Source organism: Andrena cerasifolii, chromosome 1 (genome assembly GCF_050908995.1).
Source record: "Andrena cerasifolii isolate SP2316 chromosome 1, iyAndCera1_principal, whole genome shotgun sequence".
Classification (NCBI taxonomy): domain Eukaryota; kingdom Metazoa; phylum Arthropoda; class Insecta; order Hymenoptera; family Andrenidae; genus Andrena; species Andrena cerasifolii.
In genome coordinates, this window is record NC_135118.1 from 4,259,021 (window position 1) to 4,275,633 (window position 16,613).

Here is a 16,613-nt window from a genome sequence, read left to right on the forward strand (position 1 = left end):
GGATGGTGATACAGGCAAATCGAGTAACTCCGTTCCTCCTCGGTGCTATTCGGAAATACAATGACGTTATATATCTATGAAGGATACTTAGTCGAAAAGGTTAGGTATACTTATACATACATTAAAAATTCCGTATATCATGTAGTAGGCTATATATATTTAACAAAATTAGTAAATAGAATGAAGCTTTTTTTAAATAAAATCATATTTATAGATATTTGCAAGAATAGTTATATTTTTAAAGATTTTGTAAGCTTGAAAAGAATATAATGAAAATTGCTGATATAAATTCATGCATACATAAACATAATTAATATGCATAAATAATTATATAGTAAGCTGTTCGTAGTTTTTATTTTTCCTGCGATGTGCACAACCGCTTACTACGAAATAAGTCATTGTTACACTCAATTAATGTATGATTATTATATACCACGACCACTACGACAGCAACAGTGGTTATGTTTCGAACACAGCCATTAACAGCCATTAATGTTGAACCGACACGAACCGAATGCATCCGAAGCTAACCACCGAATTACCTGTATGGTTTCTGCCTTTGCCCCTCCGATCTTATATTCCCCTCGCCCGCAGTCCTCTTTTCCGCTCCGTCTATATAAGTCTATGATTGCATGCTTCCTCCATGTTTATGGTTTAAGATGCAGGGTTGCCAGAATTAGGGAGAAAATGGCCGCGTAGGGAGCTGAGTGACGTAGCAACTCTGTGACGTAGTAGAGGGAGAACAGCTATAGCAATTAGCAATACGGTATATTTGTGGTAGGGACGCGGCGACGCGACGCCACGTTTTTGTTTACTAATTTGTAGACGGTCAGTAGACGCCGTAAATGGTTGTGGACGCTTGCAGGCGCTTGTCGACGCTTATATATTGTGGAGATAAACAGTTTTATGATTTTGTATTATTTTATTGAATTTCAAAGTCACAGTATGAACGAGTTAGGTAAGACAAATATTTAATACTTTTGCATTGGTATTATTTAAAAAATGATAATTTTTTTTAAAAAATATACAGTAGTGGACAAAAAAATTAAGACTTTTTTGATCCCCTCTATCTCTATTGTAGTACTATCTCAATATACATATTCTGATAGAGAATTAAAAGCTGTATAAAACCCAGTTAAAGTTGAATTTCTGTAACGAGTTTCTATAAAACATTAAAGAAGACAACACACTTTTAAAGCCGACGAATAAGTTACCACTTTTGAGAAGTAATAAAAGCCTAATATTTCGTGGGGGCACCTTTTGTGTTTAAGACGGCCTAAAAGTAACGAAAAGTGGTGACTCCTTTGTGGGCCCTAAAAATGTGTTGACCTATTCGATGCCATATAAAACTTTTGTTTTATACAGCTTTCATCTCCATCAGAATATGTATATTAAACACATACCATGGTGCCAAGTTGATGTTAAAAAATGACAAAAACAAAACAAATCGAAAAAATGGTAACATGTTTGTCCGCTACTGTAAGTATTTCCTTTATTAAGGATATGCTGAATATGTTCATTAGTTTCTTCCTTTAATACATATTCTTTTGATTTTATTTAGAATGTATTGTTATAATATTATAAATTAACTAATAATGGATATTTTGTACATATATTTAGGCAATGATAGCAGCATGACTGTTCTTGCTCCAAATACCTCTAATAGAACCTCGGATGTAGAGAATCAACTAAGGCCTAACTCAGACGGACCACTTTTAGAAGCCCACCACAACCACAAAACTGAACAGTGGTTGAGTTGTCGCTGGAATCAACCACGTTTGAAATCCGTATCGACGACATAAAAATGTACCACAAAATTGTCGCTGTCGCTGGTTGACACAACGTGCAATTGTTTTTTTGGTTGTAGTCGATTTCTAAAATGGTCAATTTGAGTTAGGCTTAAGTTAGGTTCAATACTCCTGCATGAGTTTAAATTTAAAAAGCAAAGATCTTTGAAATATATGCGTTTTTTCAATTATAGAGTCATTAACTGAACATATTAGTTTCTGCTTTCAATGTTTTTTCCTTGAATTATTTTAGAACTTATTGAAAATGCATTGTTATAATATTTTAAATCAATTAATAATGAATATTTTATGAATAGGCAAGAGAGTTTTTAGAAGACAGGCATTCCGGGATGCTTGGCTTCAGGATCCTGACTTTGCATCATGGCTGCAGAAATGCGACGATCCATACAAAGCTAGTTGTACAGCTTGCAAAAGAAGTTTCATAGCTGGGAAAAGTGAGCTTCTAAAGCATAAAAAAACGTTAACCCACACGATAAGAATGCGTAAAAGAAGAGGAGAGGAAGAAGAAGAAGAAGAAGAAGAAGGTATAGTAGAGGATTCACTAACCACTTTTGAGAGACATGTTAAGAAAGCAGAACTGAGGTTTTGTGTGAACATTGTAGAACACAGTGGAAGTTGTTTAATTCACTTGGTCTCTTTGAGATGACCCAACTGGCATTGCCCGATTCAAACTTTGCAAAAGACATGTCTCTGAAGAGAACTAAGATCTCTGCTATAATTAAAAATGTGATAAATAAATCTATAATTTGGAAAACTACCGAAATATTAAGTAATATATTATTTTCAATCTTAATAGACGAGAAAGCACCAATATTTCCAAAACTAAAAGTTTACATATGCATTTTAGCTAGATACATAAATGATTGGCAAATACAGACGTATTTATTATATTTTATACTAGAGGTGTGCGGGTACCCGAAAGTACGGGTACCCGAGCAGACGGGCTGGGTCGAAAAATTTCAGGCGGGTACCGGCAACATACGAATGTTCGGGTAGCTCGAAATTTTCGGGCTTGGTTGGAAGAAGTCGGGCAGGTTCGGTCCAATGCGTTATCGTCGTATTTCGTCGTCGATTACTCATACAATCATAGCTAGGCACAATTCAAGTTAAGTGACGTGCGTAGTGCATATATGCATATGTAGATGTATCCTATCAATTTCTTAATAATGTATAATATATGCATTAAAGAACTTTTCACACATATTATTAGGTATAATAGTATACTTTATTTTAAGTTAGCATGTAAGAAACGATAACGCCTTGGACCGAACCTGCCCGACTTCTTCCAACCAAGCCCAAAAATTTCAAGCTACCCGAAAATTTCGAGATACCCGAAAATTTCGAGCTACCCGAAAATTTGTATGTTGCGGGTACCCGCCCGAAATTTTCCGAACCCGCCCGAGACCATAGTCTCGGGTACCTGCACACAGTTTCTAGTCCTAGGTGTAGGTATATACTATGTAGCCCCTTAATTGAAACTTATATTCACTAAACCATGCTTGGTACGTAACTATCAACGCTTTGGAACGCTATGCACGCTATGGCATACATATGTACACTTAGTGAAAATTAATCTCGACAAGCCCGCACTCACACAGTGACAGAGGCACGACGTTTCCGAGATTCATTTTCACCCAGTGTGCTGTGGGTGCTATTTTTGCGGCGGATAGCGGCCAATGAAAGGTGAGCACCATTTACCAGAATTTACCTCGTCGGCCGTCCCGCTTTGGCTTCCCTCCCGCAGTGGTAGTTATCCCCTATGGACCTGAAGGACGGAGCATAGTTGCGGGATGGGGGGGGGGGGTTGAAGCAAAAAACGAAAGGGGAATCACCTGTTTCAGTTGCTTGGTAGGGACCTTTAGTGGTGCCATCTATGTCATGGCGCGGTAAATTATAAAACTGCACGCTTGAATTACACACATTTTAAATTGAGAGGGTGAAGCCATAGCTTACATACACGAAATGCAAGATATAGGGTGAATAAAAACATAATATTTAATTCTCAGAAAATATGACAAGTTTATTGTAATATGATCGTTTACTTGAAGTGTTGGTTTTGTTTTCAGAAATATAATGGTATCGCAATTTTATCTAATACGTATTGTATGTGCATACAATACTTTTAATAATATGTATGCGATGGTTGTACCCGTCCTTCAGGTCCACGACTGCCCCAACATTATTTTCATCTAATGTTGATGATAATGAAATAGAAAGTAAGTTTATTTATCAATAGTTGTGAAATTTCATTGTAAAAGCTAAAAAGAACTAAAGACTAAAGAATAGTAACTTTTATTACAAATAGCTATTGTTACATTTACTTTAATACTAAATTTCAGATGAAAGACAGATGGTGCACAACATGAGTGAATGTAACGTTGAGAATTATATAGAAAGGAATGATAATAACGAAGAAACAATAATTGTATTAGAAAGTAATGCGTCAACTTCAAGAGGTATGTGCTCTTATGTAATTCAATTAATAAAATTCAAAAAATGATATTTTAACACCTTTAAATATGTTATATCTTTGTTACAGATGCTATAACCGATATGAACGAAAGTATAATCAAAAGGCGGAAATGTACAGAAACCGAAGAGGAGTTGAAAATATTAAGAATGAAAAGTATTATACAGCGGGAGCAGCAATTGGCATTAGTAAAACTGCATCACGAAGAGAGAATGGCTGTGATAAAAGAGGAGCATGTGAAAAAAATTAACCAGTTAGAAATTAAAGCTACTTTGGCAAAAGTCGAATTGGCTGAATTGCTACTAAAAAAAGAAAAAGCTCGCATGTCAAATTATAATAGTTGATTTATAATGAACAATATATTTTACTAATGTATAAAAATGAAACGTATGTTTATTCCTCAATTGCAACCCAACCACTAAATCGATGTAGGTAATATAAAATTAATAACACCCCAGATAGTGGAGACATCATTTAATTTGATTTTTTTCTACATACATAATTGATATACTTGATATATTTAGCAAAATTTATGTGTGAATAAACTGATCGGTGTTAATTGTGCTTCCCGCATATCCAATAACTGTATATAAGCACTGGTGTCAATTGTCTTCCGATAAATACTGAAGTGATATTACTAAATATGTATTTATTCACATATTTACATCTACGGAATAGGAGTGGAAAATTTGAAAGAATTTTGTGATGTAGATGTTCAATATAAAAAACTTTATTATGTTACAGCAAAACGTGATAGTTAACTCTTCTACACTCCATTCCATATAAGAGCGGACCTACGCCCCTACCGATTTGCGATCGATCTGCGCAACTCCCACGGATCCGACACACGCGATTGGTCGTAGGACTTTCTCTGCCGGTTTCCTACCAATCAAAAGTATATTCCTGTGCGGAACGAGTCCGCTCTAAAGTGGAATGCAGTGTACATACCAGCTTTAAAGAGAATATTAAAACTATTTAAGCCAATAAAATCGTACTTTTTGAAACTGGAAAAATGTTCTACACCTCTGAAATTTTTTTGTAATATGTTAGCAGAGGCATGGTTATTTTTTATTCACAGCCAAGCTCCACCAGTTCAACAATATATTTTGAAAATTGAATCACAAGAAATCTCAGGGTGTCTCAGGTAGTGATCCTCTTGGCAGTGATCGAAACAACGCGTATTGTCGCGATTTGAAGCAAAAGCGGAAGTAGACAGAGAAAGAAACTGTTAAAAAAAAGAAAGAGACAGAAATACTGACAGAAAGAGAGAGAGAGAGAGAATTACTGATAGAGATAGATAAACGTTTAGGTTATGTTATTTCCGGTTTTGCTCCAACATGGCTGCGGTTATACCGATCACTCCCTAGAGGATCACTAGTCTCAGGGCCCGTTCTGTTTCCGGTTTCACGCATTGAGTGTCTAAAGTGCATAGACAACCGTTGCATTTAGTTAATGCGCTCATTGGTGCTTCAGTTTTTATATTATCAATTTAATATTTACAAAGATGTATTTTATTTTGCAACTATAATTATATAGGTTGTTTTTTTATATTGTTTGCGAGGAATAAGGTTTTAAAATGTGGCCCCATAGAGAGTGATGCCCCAGCTTACGCCTGTAGTGCGCTTTATGCTAAATGCAGCCCCGATACGTACCCATGAACCCCATGGACCTAAATGACAGTGCCTCCATGGGTCTATTCTATATCTCGTCTGTGGCCCGTGTATCAGATATCGATAAGGATGCTTCCTTTTCAATGTTCTCGACCATTCCATAGCATTCGAGTTCTCGGTATGCTGATCGATAGTAACAAAAATGGCGCCTGCCACGGAGAGTCTCATCGAGATACAAAAGAAGATTTTGGAGAAAATCAGTAACAATGAAGTGTCGGAACTTAAAACGCTGTTGGCGGCGAATAAAATTAAAATAGATTTCGTCGATGAAAATGGTATGAGCCCGCTTCTACACGCCTGCTACAAGGGAAACAAAGAAATAGTACAGATGCTCCTGGATCAGGTAGGTTAAGTGTCTAAAGATGTATGTAACAAGCATTTGTAGATCTGTTTATGTTTTTAGCAATTCAAATCACGTCTATTTCTCATGGGAAATTAACAGTGACGCGTTCCCTCTATATATTTTCTTATTTCATGCACGTGTGTGACAGGTAAATAATGCTAGGCAAGGTGTGATTGTTTTGTAAAGAAACGAGTTATATTTTAGAATTACGTACACCATTCGAAAGATCCATATAACGAGCAACTCGGTTAAAGATTTATAACATTGATTCATTGTTTCTTTGATCAGGCTTTAGAAATTATGTACACGACCTCAGAGAAACCAACCTATTTACACGAATTCTGTGCACCTTTGATTTTTTTGTGTTTATTAATTTCTCTCTTACAGGGGGCGGACGTAAACGCGTGTCAGCACGAACACGCGTACACTGCTCTTCATTTCGCGGCTCTGAGTGGAAACGCTGATCTCTGCCACCTTTTGATGTCCCATGGAGCAAGATTAACTGCTATAAATAGCGTAGAACGAACTCCAGCTCAGATGGCTGCTTTCGTAGGCAACCATAATTGTGTAGCAACTATCAATAACTTCATTCCAAAGGCTGACATAGATTACTACGTCAAACCACAAGGTTTGCAAACTGAATCGATGCTCCCGTTGCACCTGGCAGATTCTTTCCACAAGTTCATAATGCAGGTCAATGTACATCCTGTGCGCGTAGTAATGAATTTACAAAGATGCCCCGGTCTTTTAGAGAACGCCGCCAAGGTAAGGCATAATTTCTTGCGTAACAATAAGCTGATACCGAGCTATATTCCCCTCGGCTTTCTAATTTCCAGATACAGAAAGTCCTAGAATGTATGCGCCACAAGGCAATGACAAGAGGCGCAGAGACGAACGAGGTGATGGCATTCAAATATCATTATTTAAGTTGTATCGTGACAGAGGTAATCAAATTCCAAAAAAGGCAAGAAGCGATGAAGGCTGAGAAAAGTGAGAAAACTAGCGAAGAAGGGGAAGAAAAGAAGTCGGATACCATAGAGGTTCTAATCAGGAAATTCTTGAAGTGTGGCAAAGCCGATGGTACGCCAGAATACCAAGAAGCTTTCCTGAGGGAGTGCGTAAGGGAGTTCCCGTACAGGGAAAGCACGATTTTTCGTCAAATGGTAGCAACCCTTGCAGCCAGCGATCCACCTTCCGCTGTATCACTTGTATCAGCAGCGATTAATGGACAGAGAGCATTCTCCGACAACGCGCAAGTTTGCGTCACGTGCGGGGAGGACAAAGCTAGTAAGAAGTGCAGCAAATGTAAAACAGTACAATACTGCGACAGAGAATGCCAGAGACTCCACTGGTTTATGCATAAAAAGGAATGCACCAGACTAGGCCAAACTCTGACGCCGAGCACAAAGATAACCGACGCGGACAAAGAGCAAATAAACAGCGCCGTAAGCTCCAGGCTACAAAATCTGAACGTCAATTAAGAAGAAGGAACGTGAAATTTAATTCTGGACAATTAATCTCTGATGCACTGTAGGTATCTATTTGAACATCTATTATTTTCATAAAGTTATGGAGCTACGAAAAATTGTATTCTCCTACACTTTTCCAGGAAGCATCCCTGACAATTTTATTTTACACGGACTAACGGAATTTTTATGTATCACCAGAATACATTTAGACCTTTCCTTCTTCCGGAGTAATTCATTGTCATTACGTGTTATAAATATTTCCATTATACGCAAATACTCGGCTAAAATGTTATTTCCTCAGGATTGTACCATTGTGATTACCATCGCCATAGAAATAAAATATACTTATGAATATGTTTTTATCATTCTGAATTTGTATTATTTTTTTAAATTTTAAAACCTTGGCTTAAAGTCGCGATCGAAATACTCGCTGTTACTGTGAGACTACTACATTAATAGTCACAATTGTGTTGAACACAATCAGGTTTTGTTGGGCTGGTGGAGTGTATCACCACAGACTAGATACAGAATAAATTTAATATCATATGGGGTTTGTGTCTAGCGAAACTAGAATAATTCTATACCTCGTCCGTGATAGAGCCATCGACAAAGTATAGGATAGACCTATTGTCACGTCCCAGATCGCAATTCCGACGTGAATGCAGATATTGGCTCTACTTACGATCGGTTACCGTCTGTCAGGGAATTGGTGCTGCTGCCGCGCTCGCTGAAATCAGGAAAACGATTCTTACCTCGCCCTGCCGCCGCGCCCCTGTATGTAGGCGTTGTGTAGGTATGGCCGAGGGCACAGACGAGGTATAGGATAGATCTATCAACCCCTGTATTATTCTGTCACCGGTTTGTGGGGTCCTAGGACCCCATTACCATGTTAGTGTCGCATGCAACGTTACCGGCGAAGTAAAAGTAGGTGCACAGATGAGGCACAGACGAGGTATAGAAGTAGAGGTAGAGAGTCCTATATCTCGTCTGTGGTCGAATTTCTAGATTGGTAAGGCAGTCAAAGTTGGGCCGCGAAAGTCCATAAGATGGCAGGTCTATTCTATACCTTGTCTGTAGATTCACACGACTGAAATATCGACTTCGTGAAAAGTCAGAGATTTTGACAGGCACTCTATGGCCGGTATTCATAGTGGCGAAACTTCCGAAAACCGGTCAAACCCGATTGGGCTGAAATTTTGCAAATAGCTTCATTTTGCATAAAAATAACGTTTGCGAGAAGGATTTTTGGCGACTCGAATTTTTTTTTTACCATTTCAATGCCGTTCCCTACCTTACCGACAGAGTCGAGAATAGGATACAACAGTTATTCAAACATTCTCTTTATTATTCTCCTGTATATACATATTTAATATCGTTCAATAATGTTTCGAATGGGCATTTTTTTATCAACACCCACAAGATAGGTGTGATAAAAAATAAAACAGCGCCTTCTCATCCTGATCCAGGACCTTCGATTCGTACATGTGTTTAAAAAATCCTGTACGCAAAATTTGAGTCAAATTTAATAAGGAGAATGCATTGAAGCTTGGCCCCGTGTAAACTCACATCGGTTCGCTACCATGCTTTACGCGCCCGCGAGCGGGCGCGCGCCCCCCGCCCCAAACTAACCCAAAACCAATACTAATACCCAGTATCAAGCTGATATCTCTTTCTAAGTTGATCTCTGTTTTATAGATTTTAGGAGATTAATAAGGAGAATGCACTGAATAACTGTTGAATCCGATTCTCCGCTCTGTCGGTAAGATAGAGAATGACATTGAAATGGTAAAAAAAAAATTTTCGAGTCGCCAAAAATCCTTCTCGCAAACGTTATTTTTATGCAAAATGAAGCTATTTGCAAAATTTCAGCCCAATCGGGTTTGACCGGTTTTCGGAAGTATAGCCTTCATAGTCGCTACTTATTCTTAAGCAAATGCTTAAGCATGCGGCATCCTCTACTAACCTAGTAGCTAGTAAAGGATGCCGCATGCTTAAGCATTTGCTTAAGAATAAGTAGCGACTATGAATACCAGCCTATATTTAAGAACGGCGACTCTGGGAACTAATCCAATACAATCCCCAAAGTCGGTAAAGTTAGTAACGATGCGTTCACAGCGTAAATTGACTTGGTTCCTACATTAACTTGTCATTTTTACTACCCAGTTCATAGTGTGGATCTGGATCGATTCACATTTGTGTATTTCGTAGCTCTTTCGCCATGTTTAGTTTAAATTCTAGCCGGTAGTAGGATTTCAATCGAATTGCACTCTGAATTAATAACGCTGCATGCGACACGAAAATGGTAAGGTGGCTCGCGAGCTCCCCGAGTGTGTGCCACAAAATTACATTGGATGATAGATCTATCTCTATACCTCGTCTGTGGTGACATGACTCTCATGATGATAGGTCTATTTTATATTTTGTCGATGGTATAGGTTCCCCTTCAGTGTTGTCAGAAACCTGTTTAGGTCATGAGACTCACCGCTAGATGGCTTTGGCATCTGTCAGGCGAGTTAAAAAAAATTAACGCGCGAAATTACAATTATATACATCCGTGGATTTATTTAAACAATAAATGTATACGAATTTGCTATATATATATATATATATATATATATATATATATATACAGTAGAACTAACATTTTTTTTAGAAATAATGAACAAAATATAAAATCAAATCGCAGTGTAAATGATTGGAGGTTAGGTTTTCGCAGCAGATTCGCGCCTGTATGTATCTACCTCGCCTTTATGCAATATTTGTAACGTTCCTCTCTCCCATGAAAAATCAAATCCTTTTATACTAATAATAATTACGGTCCTTAGGAAGAAACCTTTTCTTTACTAGCCCGTACATTCGTGTTGTACATTTGTAGTACCTATTTAAGGAATTGTAGTACTACTAAACATTAACTCTTACAGCTAATCTAGACATCAATTTTCCCGTTACTTCTTCTTCGAAATTTAATAACAACGCTAAATAAATACAGATAAAACATCCACTACCATCCATGGGACATGGGACCTCGAAAAGATTGGCTTACCTCGGAGGGGCTTTCATTGAATCCCCGTAGATAGCTGAGAAATGTTCGATTCTGAAGGTGTATGAACAAAATGCATTATACGAAAGTAAAAAGTTGGGGTGTTTCGGTGTCGCCTTGAAGAGCGACAATCTAGGGCTCGGAATGAATTGCGAATGGATCGAGAGAGGATCGCAAGGGCCGGGGGCAGAGGAGCAGGAGGAGGGGGGGTGGTATGGTGAGCGGTACGACGGGGTTGGAAAGGAAGGCGGGTGCGGGGGTGGTGGAATGGCCTGGACCGGACAGCACGTGGACTACCTACTTTTATATCGCCGGGGAAATAATGGGATTCCCATCATGAAGTGGATTTCCCTCGGGAACTAGTGGACATCGATGCACGCGTCAAGAGATCCTACACCGCCCCGGTATCCTATCGGTCTCCTGCAGCCGGCCGACGTTCATCGTGCTCGTCCGCCCTCGCTTGTTCACCTGTCCAACCACCCCTACCTTGGACGCGTCACAACCTGACACGCGTCGGCTTGATTTTCGGGCGATCGGAGATGGTAGGGGGGGCGGCGGGCATGCGAGAAGCGCAGCCTGTTTAATAAATTCGAGCAAAGTTGCTCGGTAACGCGGAGAATTTTCACGCTGGACGGTTACGGGCGCGTAATCTCGAAGAAGAGGATTTTGGAGACGTCAGATCTTTGAAAGCAACCGTCAACGTATCCCAGATATATTTAATATTCCTGGAGCGTTCAAGGTATCGAGATCCATCGGGCCTGTTCTATCTTTCAGGACATTCGGCGCTCTCAAGGATTATTCGGTGTACAGATTAATGCCCGACGGGATTGGAAGCGTGTGTCGCAGGTTCGAGATGATTCAAATAGCGGCACGGAGTAGGTGGCCGCTATCGGCGGATTCTATATCGCTCTGGCATCGATTGAGGGGGGGCGGTTGAAAGAAAAAGGCGGAGTTTCCGGCGCGGCGCAACTTGATAAAGGATTCTATCGGTGCTGGGGCGTAAGGAGTGGGCAGTATAAAATAAATATGTGCGACGGCCGGCTACGTTCCTCCTCCTGGGGGCTATCAGCACCCACCAGCAGCCAACAGCGCCCAGTGGCGGCCCACCTTACGGGGATGTGGAACGTGGAACTCGTGTGTGTTGGCGGGTAATTGATTTCTTTGATAGCGGCCGCACGAAAGGAACATTGTAGATGCTTGGGCTGCTGCTGGCAGAGGGGATGCAACCCCGTTCTCGCGATCTACCATCCCGCCGGATCAATGGATATCTCTGCGCCGGACAAGGCCCCCCCCTCTCCAGCTCGGCGTCTTCCCTCCGAGGATGACCAATAACAAACACCGCCGCTTCTCTCTCTCTAATGGAGTTTTTACCGATAAAAAATTCACTCGACTTCCTCCTTTTGCCCGGGGACCCTGTCGCCTTGCTTCCTCTAGGACACCGGCCGGCTCCCAACCCCCGCCCGTCATCCGCCACCCACCTCCAGCCCCTCGTCCATCCCGTTTTCTAGGGGATACTTACACCCTGACACCTTTGGTCCGTCCCGATGTCTCGCCGAGAGTGGCCCGCTGGCGGTGCACCCCCTGTCGGTGCTGGGTTTTCCCGCTGCTTGGCCAGCTTGCCGCTTTTCTGGCGAATTTAAGAATATTTCTCCATCAAGTGGGAAAGTGGAAAATGCGGAGTTATTCTCGCGCGGGATGAGGAGTTTTAATAGTCTTCGAGTGCACGTGGTAATAGAGATTACTTTTACGTTAGCACGCACGAGGCTGAGTATTTTCCGATCAAGGAACAGTGGAAGCATGGCAAATGTGAAATTTTTATACATACGTTATAGGTCTAGAAGGTTTTTGGGTATCGAGGTAACAGGGATTTCAGATTTCCGAGATCAATCACTTGACGACTGGGTAACGAAGCTTCTATAGAGTGTCCTTGAAAAAGATGGCCTCCTTAATTCCTGCCGCCTACCCCCTCCCCACACAGAACGGGGTTATGGTTCTCTTTGTGCAGCAGTTGGTGGCAGCACTTATGTGGTTGCATCCAGGGGGGCCAAGCTTCCCTCTTACGAAAGTTGAAGCAGAGTTTGTAGCGCCTCCTACCAATGAGGTGCGTACTAAACTGTGAATGTGTGAATTGGTGTGAATCGGGACGTATGTGTATGTGTATACGTGTAATGCACCGTTTACTTTAAAACCTGTCCACGGATCGTCGCGCCAGCGACACGTATGCAGCAGATAGAAGGATAAACATTGAAATTGAATATTTCTTCTTCTCTTAGGAAAAGAAAATATATTCAATTGCTTTGTATATCCTTCTATCTGCTGCATACGCGTCACTGACGCGACAATCCATGGTCAGACGGCCTTAGAAAGGGTAAACCAGGGAAAGTGAGGACACTTCCTCGTGTCTGCGCCAAACATTTCTAAATGACGACGGTCGTCATGGTAACATTTCACCAACGTCGAAAGGTTGTGTGTCGTGCTCACTGATACACGTAGGTATGTGTGTGTGATGTACCTAGCGCCTCCTACCAATGCGGTGCTAACTAAACGGGAAAACTTCAGCCAAACAAAGACGGCTTGGTCCCCCTGGTTGCATCTGACAGCATAATGTCAATCGATATAGTTCAGAGAAGTGCGTTGATATAAAATTTGGTAGGATTGAATTCATTGCTTAGAAGTTACATGCGAAGACAGTAAAGATGTAGATGTAAATTATTCTGCACAGGAATATTGTTATTTTTCGAATGAATTGTTTGTTTACTTGAGATCACGCATGTAGCTGAACTGCAGCAGTGAATACTGTGCGATTAGGTATATGTAGGCAATACATTCATGTATTTACTGCTACCAACTGTCATGCAGAAGGAAAAGTCGTGTTCGGTAGTGGGTTAAGGAAGAAGGTTGGGGGTATGAAACGAAGTATACAAGCCCTAAGAACATGATGTTGGAAATGTATATTTGCAAAGGTTTGGGTTAGCTCTGGGTTAGGTCTGGGTTAAGTCTGCTTGCAAGTCTCAACATTACTAACAGTAGAAAGCTATGGCATTCTCAAGATGACCATCATTTTCCGGACACGAATGTTGATCTGTAAAAGTGACTGCACGCATTTGTTGGAACGCATTCGACATGATATTTTTACTTGTAGTCAATACAAGATTTCATAATTCCTCGTGAATTTCAAATGCCTTCCTGTAATCTGTTAGCCACATTGCATCCCAGAACAAAAGTCTAGAGGTTCGGTAGTCGAGTGTCTATTAAAGAAAATTATTTATTTTATCGCGGAATCTATTAGCTAATATTAGGTGCGTTACATTTGGATAGCTTTGATTACTTCTTTGATAACATTTATCTTCTCCCATTATCCTTTCCAATGACTTTGTACATCTTATTACTTTAATCATGGGAATCGTTCTAAGGGGTTAGAAATTTGGAGCTACGCAAGGTGGTCAGTTCAATTTCGGACACACTCGGTAACAGAAATAGGTGGCCAAACTTTACTAGCGTATTCCACTCGTCTTCGGGATGAAAAAAGGCGATATAAACATGGGTGTGGAAATTTCTCCTCTACGAGATATAAACACTTTTATTTCGACTTATTTCGTTGAAGAAATTACTGGGAATGGCTTCCTTCTGCGACTATGCACGTAGTGGTGTCTTTATGTCATGGGCACTCTGGGCAGTCACCAGGGGCCCATGATAGTAGGGCCCCCCAAATAAAAAAAAGTCTGATTTTAAGTCCTATTCAGGAGACGCAGTGCATTGCTTTGCCCAGGGGTCTGCAATGATCTTAAGGGGATATGCCTACCTGCAAGGTCTGAAAACACAAGTATTTTCGGGATTTTTTTTAAAACACTCGAAGACTTTTTTTTTAAATAAACCTTTATGTATTCGAAAGTGTACATGTTAAACTACTTGTGGTAATTTTTGCGATGGAAAATATACATAAATAAAAAAAAATATTAGCGATCTCTCGGCAGCGATTTTTTTGTCAGTAGTTTGCGGTGAACATTCTAATTCCGACCGGGTTCATCTGAAATAAAAAATTCGCGGGAATTTAGTTAGTCTATTGGATTATCTTGTCCCTAATCGTTTATTATCCCAAGATATGAATTTGCTACAAAATGGCAACTTCTCGTAGCAAAAGTATCGATTTTCACCACAGAATCGCGCTCATGTTTCATCATTTTCCATCTGTAAAATAACAACTACCCAACGGAAATAAAAAAACCCACGATTAAGGACAAGCCAATCTAATATACTCACTAAATTTGGTCGAATTTTTTATTTCTGATGAACCAGGTCGTAGCTATAGTGATCACCGTAATAAAAAAAGCGCTGTCGGGAGATCGCTTATAATTCCATTATTTATTTAGTTATCGCATTGCAAAAAAAACTACAAAAACTTTAAAATATATACTTTCGAATATACTACCGTTTATTAAAAAAAAGTCTTCAAATTGAAGAAAAAAAAATCCCGAATATACTTGCGTTTTCAGACCCTGCAGGTAGGCACAACCCCTTAAGACGCTTCTTTCATCATCACGGGCTGTCGAACAGGTTCAAACTGTCCACAAGCGAATGCTAGTATTTACTTCTACTAGGAAGCTAATAATAACAGTAGGATGTACGTAGTACTTGCAATTCTGCGTTCGACAGGTGCTCTTGCCCAACCCCGCCGTAAACAAGAAACGTTCGCATCTTGGGAAACAAAAATTGCCGGACCTACATTCGTACGACCTTTCTTCATCCTTAACCCTTTGCGTGTGGAGGTTGAATCGCTTGGCGGCAGATGGTATACGGAAATCCTGCAGTCTCATTTGTTCACGGTAAGGTGAACGCCCCAATTTCTGCTCATGTCCCCATTTCTGCTCACTTCGTATTTTTCTTATTATTAATAGCGTTACGTTTGTACTGCAGTTGCAACAAAATAGTTCTAAATTATTTAAACACTTACTATTTTTAAACATCGCTAATTTTCATGAGCAGAAATACAGAGCATTGTATATTTAACTAGAAATTACTAATAGTTAAACATCTTGAAATATCTTTCTTAAATAGTTTTTCAATAGGTTGATTTATTATTAAAGAAATTAATCAATTATTTAAATTTTTATACCTTCTTTATGACGAGTTACCTCTTAAAAGAGCAGAAATTGGGACATTCACCTGACTCACTGAACGCATATCGGCGTTCCCCGCATTGGCTACCTGCACCGATTGATCGCATATCCGGGTTCGTCGTTCGCAAATGGTTAAAGCGAGTGGAATCCACCTCTAAACTACCCGTTTTTATTAGCGGGCTCAAAGCAATCTATTAATGTGCCCATGGACATCTGATGTACGATGGGGAGGGAATAAAGTGGGTTCCGTGGATGGGGTGGTTCGCGGTCGCGATGATCACTAAGACGCAGAGCGGATTGGTTGGTTGGCTTGGCTTGGTTCATGGAGCAACGAGTTGGCGGTGCTGACGGTATGTATCGATTGTCCCGCGATATAATGCCAGCACGAGACGCACATATGCGGCCACGGCCGCAGCCCGCACCAACACCGACGCCAACAGCGGAGGATCGCGCCGCGCAGCGTCCTGTCTTTTTCAGCGTGTTTTATTCAGCCCGTGCTCCACCAGTTGATACGTCCCGACCCGACCTGCCGAGGGGTAGGTAAGTTCAGGCAGTGTCTGCTTTTTCGGACTGCGCTCACCCCTTGCCAATCGGGCATCCCCCAGCGCGAGGAGGACAGAGGGAGACTCATTTGCGCGTTTGGGTTTCCACTGAGCGTTCGAAATCTTTTGTCTTCCGGGACGGGGGATCGGATGA

At 40.6% G+C, this 16,613-nt stretch overlaps 2 protein-coding genes across 4 annotated transcripts; both read left to right on the plus strand.

Moving 5' to 3' along the window:
• Positions 1-660: 660 nt before the first annotated feature.
• Positions 661-4,664, plus strand: LOC143378381 (uncharacterized). 2 transcript variants are annotated; one of them, XM_076830101.1, is made up of 4 exons: positions 661-958; positions 2,105-2,332; positions 4,148-4,264; positions 4,348-4,664. In XM_076830101.1, exons 1-4 carry the CDS (start codon positions 907-909, stop codon positions 4,620-4,622), a joined length of 672 nt encoding a protein of 223 aa, XP_076686216.1. In that variant the 5' UTR covers positions 661-906; the 3' UTR covers positions 4,623-4,664. The 2 variants fall into 2 exon arrangements, with proteins under 2 accessions (XP_076686216.1, XP_076686215.1); XM_076830100.1 differs by lacking the exon at positions 661-958 and adding an exon at positions 1,098-1,479.
• Positions 4,665-6,000: 1,336 nt separating this feature from the next.
• On the plus strand, positions 6,001-8,125 carry LOC143366297 (ankyrin repeat and MYND domain-containing protein 2). 2 transcript variants are annotated; one of them, XR_013084717.1, is made up of 4 exons: positions 6,001-6,291; positions 6,679-7,056; positions 7,128-7,825; positions 7,901-8,125. XR_013084717.1 is itself a non-coding variant. In XM_076807238.1 (4 exons), exons 1-3 carry the CDS (start codon positions 6,091-6,093, stop codon positions 7,770-7,772), a joined length of 1,224 nt encoding a protein of 407 aa, XP_076663353.1. In that variant the 5' UTR covers positions 6,003-6,090; the 3' UTR covers positions 7,773-7,821; positions 7,901-8,125. The 2 variants fall into 2 exon arrangements, 1 of the variants encoding a protein (XP_076663353.1); XM_076807238.1 differs by having other exon boundaries at positions 6,003-6,291; positions 7,128-7,821.
• The last annotated feature ends 8,488 nt before the right edge of the window (positions 8,126-16,613 follow it).

Coding starts and splice junctions, on each gene's coding strand:
- LOC143366297 (XM_076807238.1), top strand. CDS start 6,091: ATGGCGCCTGCCACGGAGAGTCTCATCGAGATACAAAAGAAGATTTTG. Junction 6,292..6,678: donor TACAGATGCTCCTGGATCAG/GTAGGTTAAGTG, acceptor TCTCTCTTACAG/GGGGCGGACGTAAACGCGTG. Junction 7,057..7,127: donor TTTTAGAGAACGCCGCCAAG/GTAAGGCATAAT, acceptor TCTAATTTCCAG/ATACAGAAAGTCCTAGAATG.
- LOC143378381 (XM_076830100.1), top strand. CDS start 1,419: ATGTTAAAAAATGACAAAAACAAAACAAATCGAAAAAATGGTAACATG. Junction 1,480..2,104: donor TAACATGTTTGTCCGCTACT/GTAAGTATTTCC, acceptor TTTTATGAATAG/GCAAGAGAGTTTTTAGAAGA. Junction 4,265..4,347: donor TAATGCGTCAACTTCAAGAG/GTATGTGCTCTT, acceptor TCTTTGTTACAG/ATGCTATAACCGATATGAAC.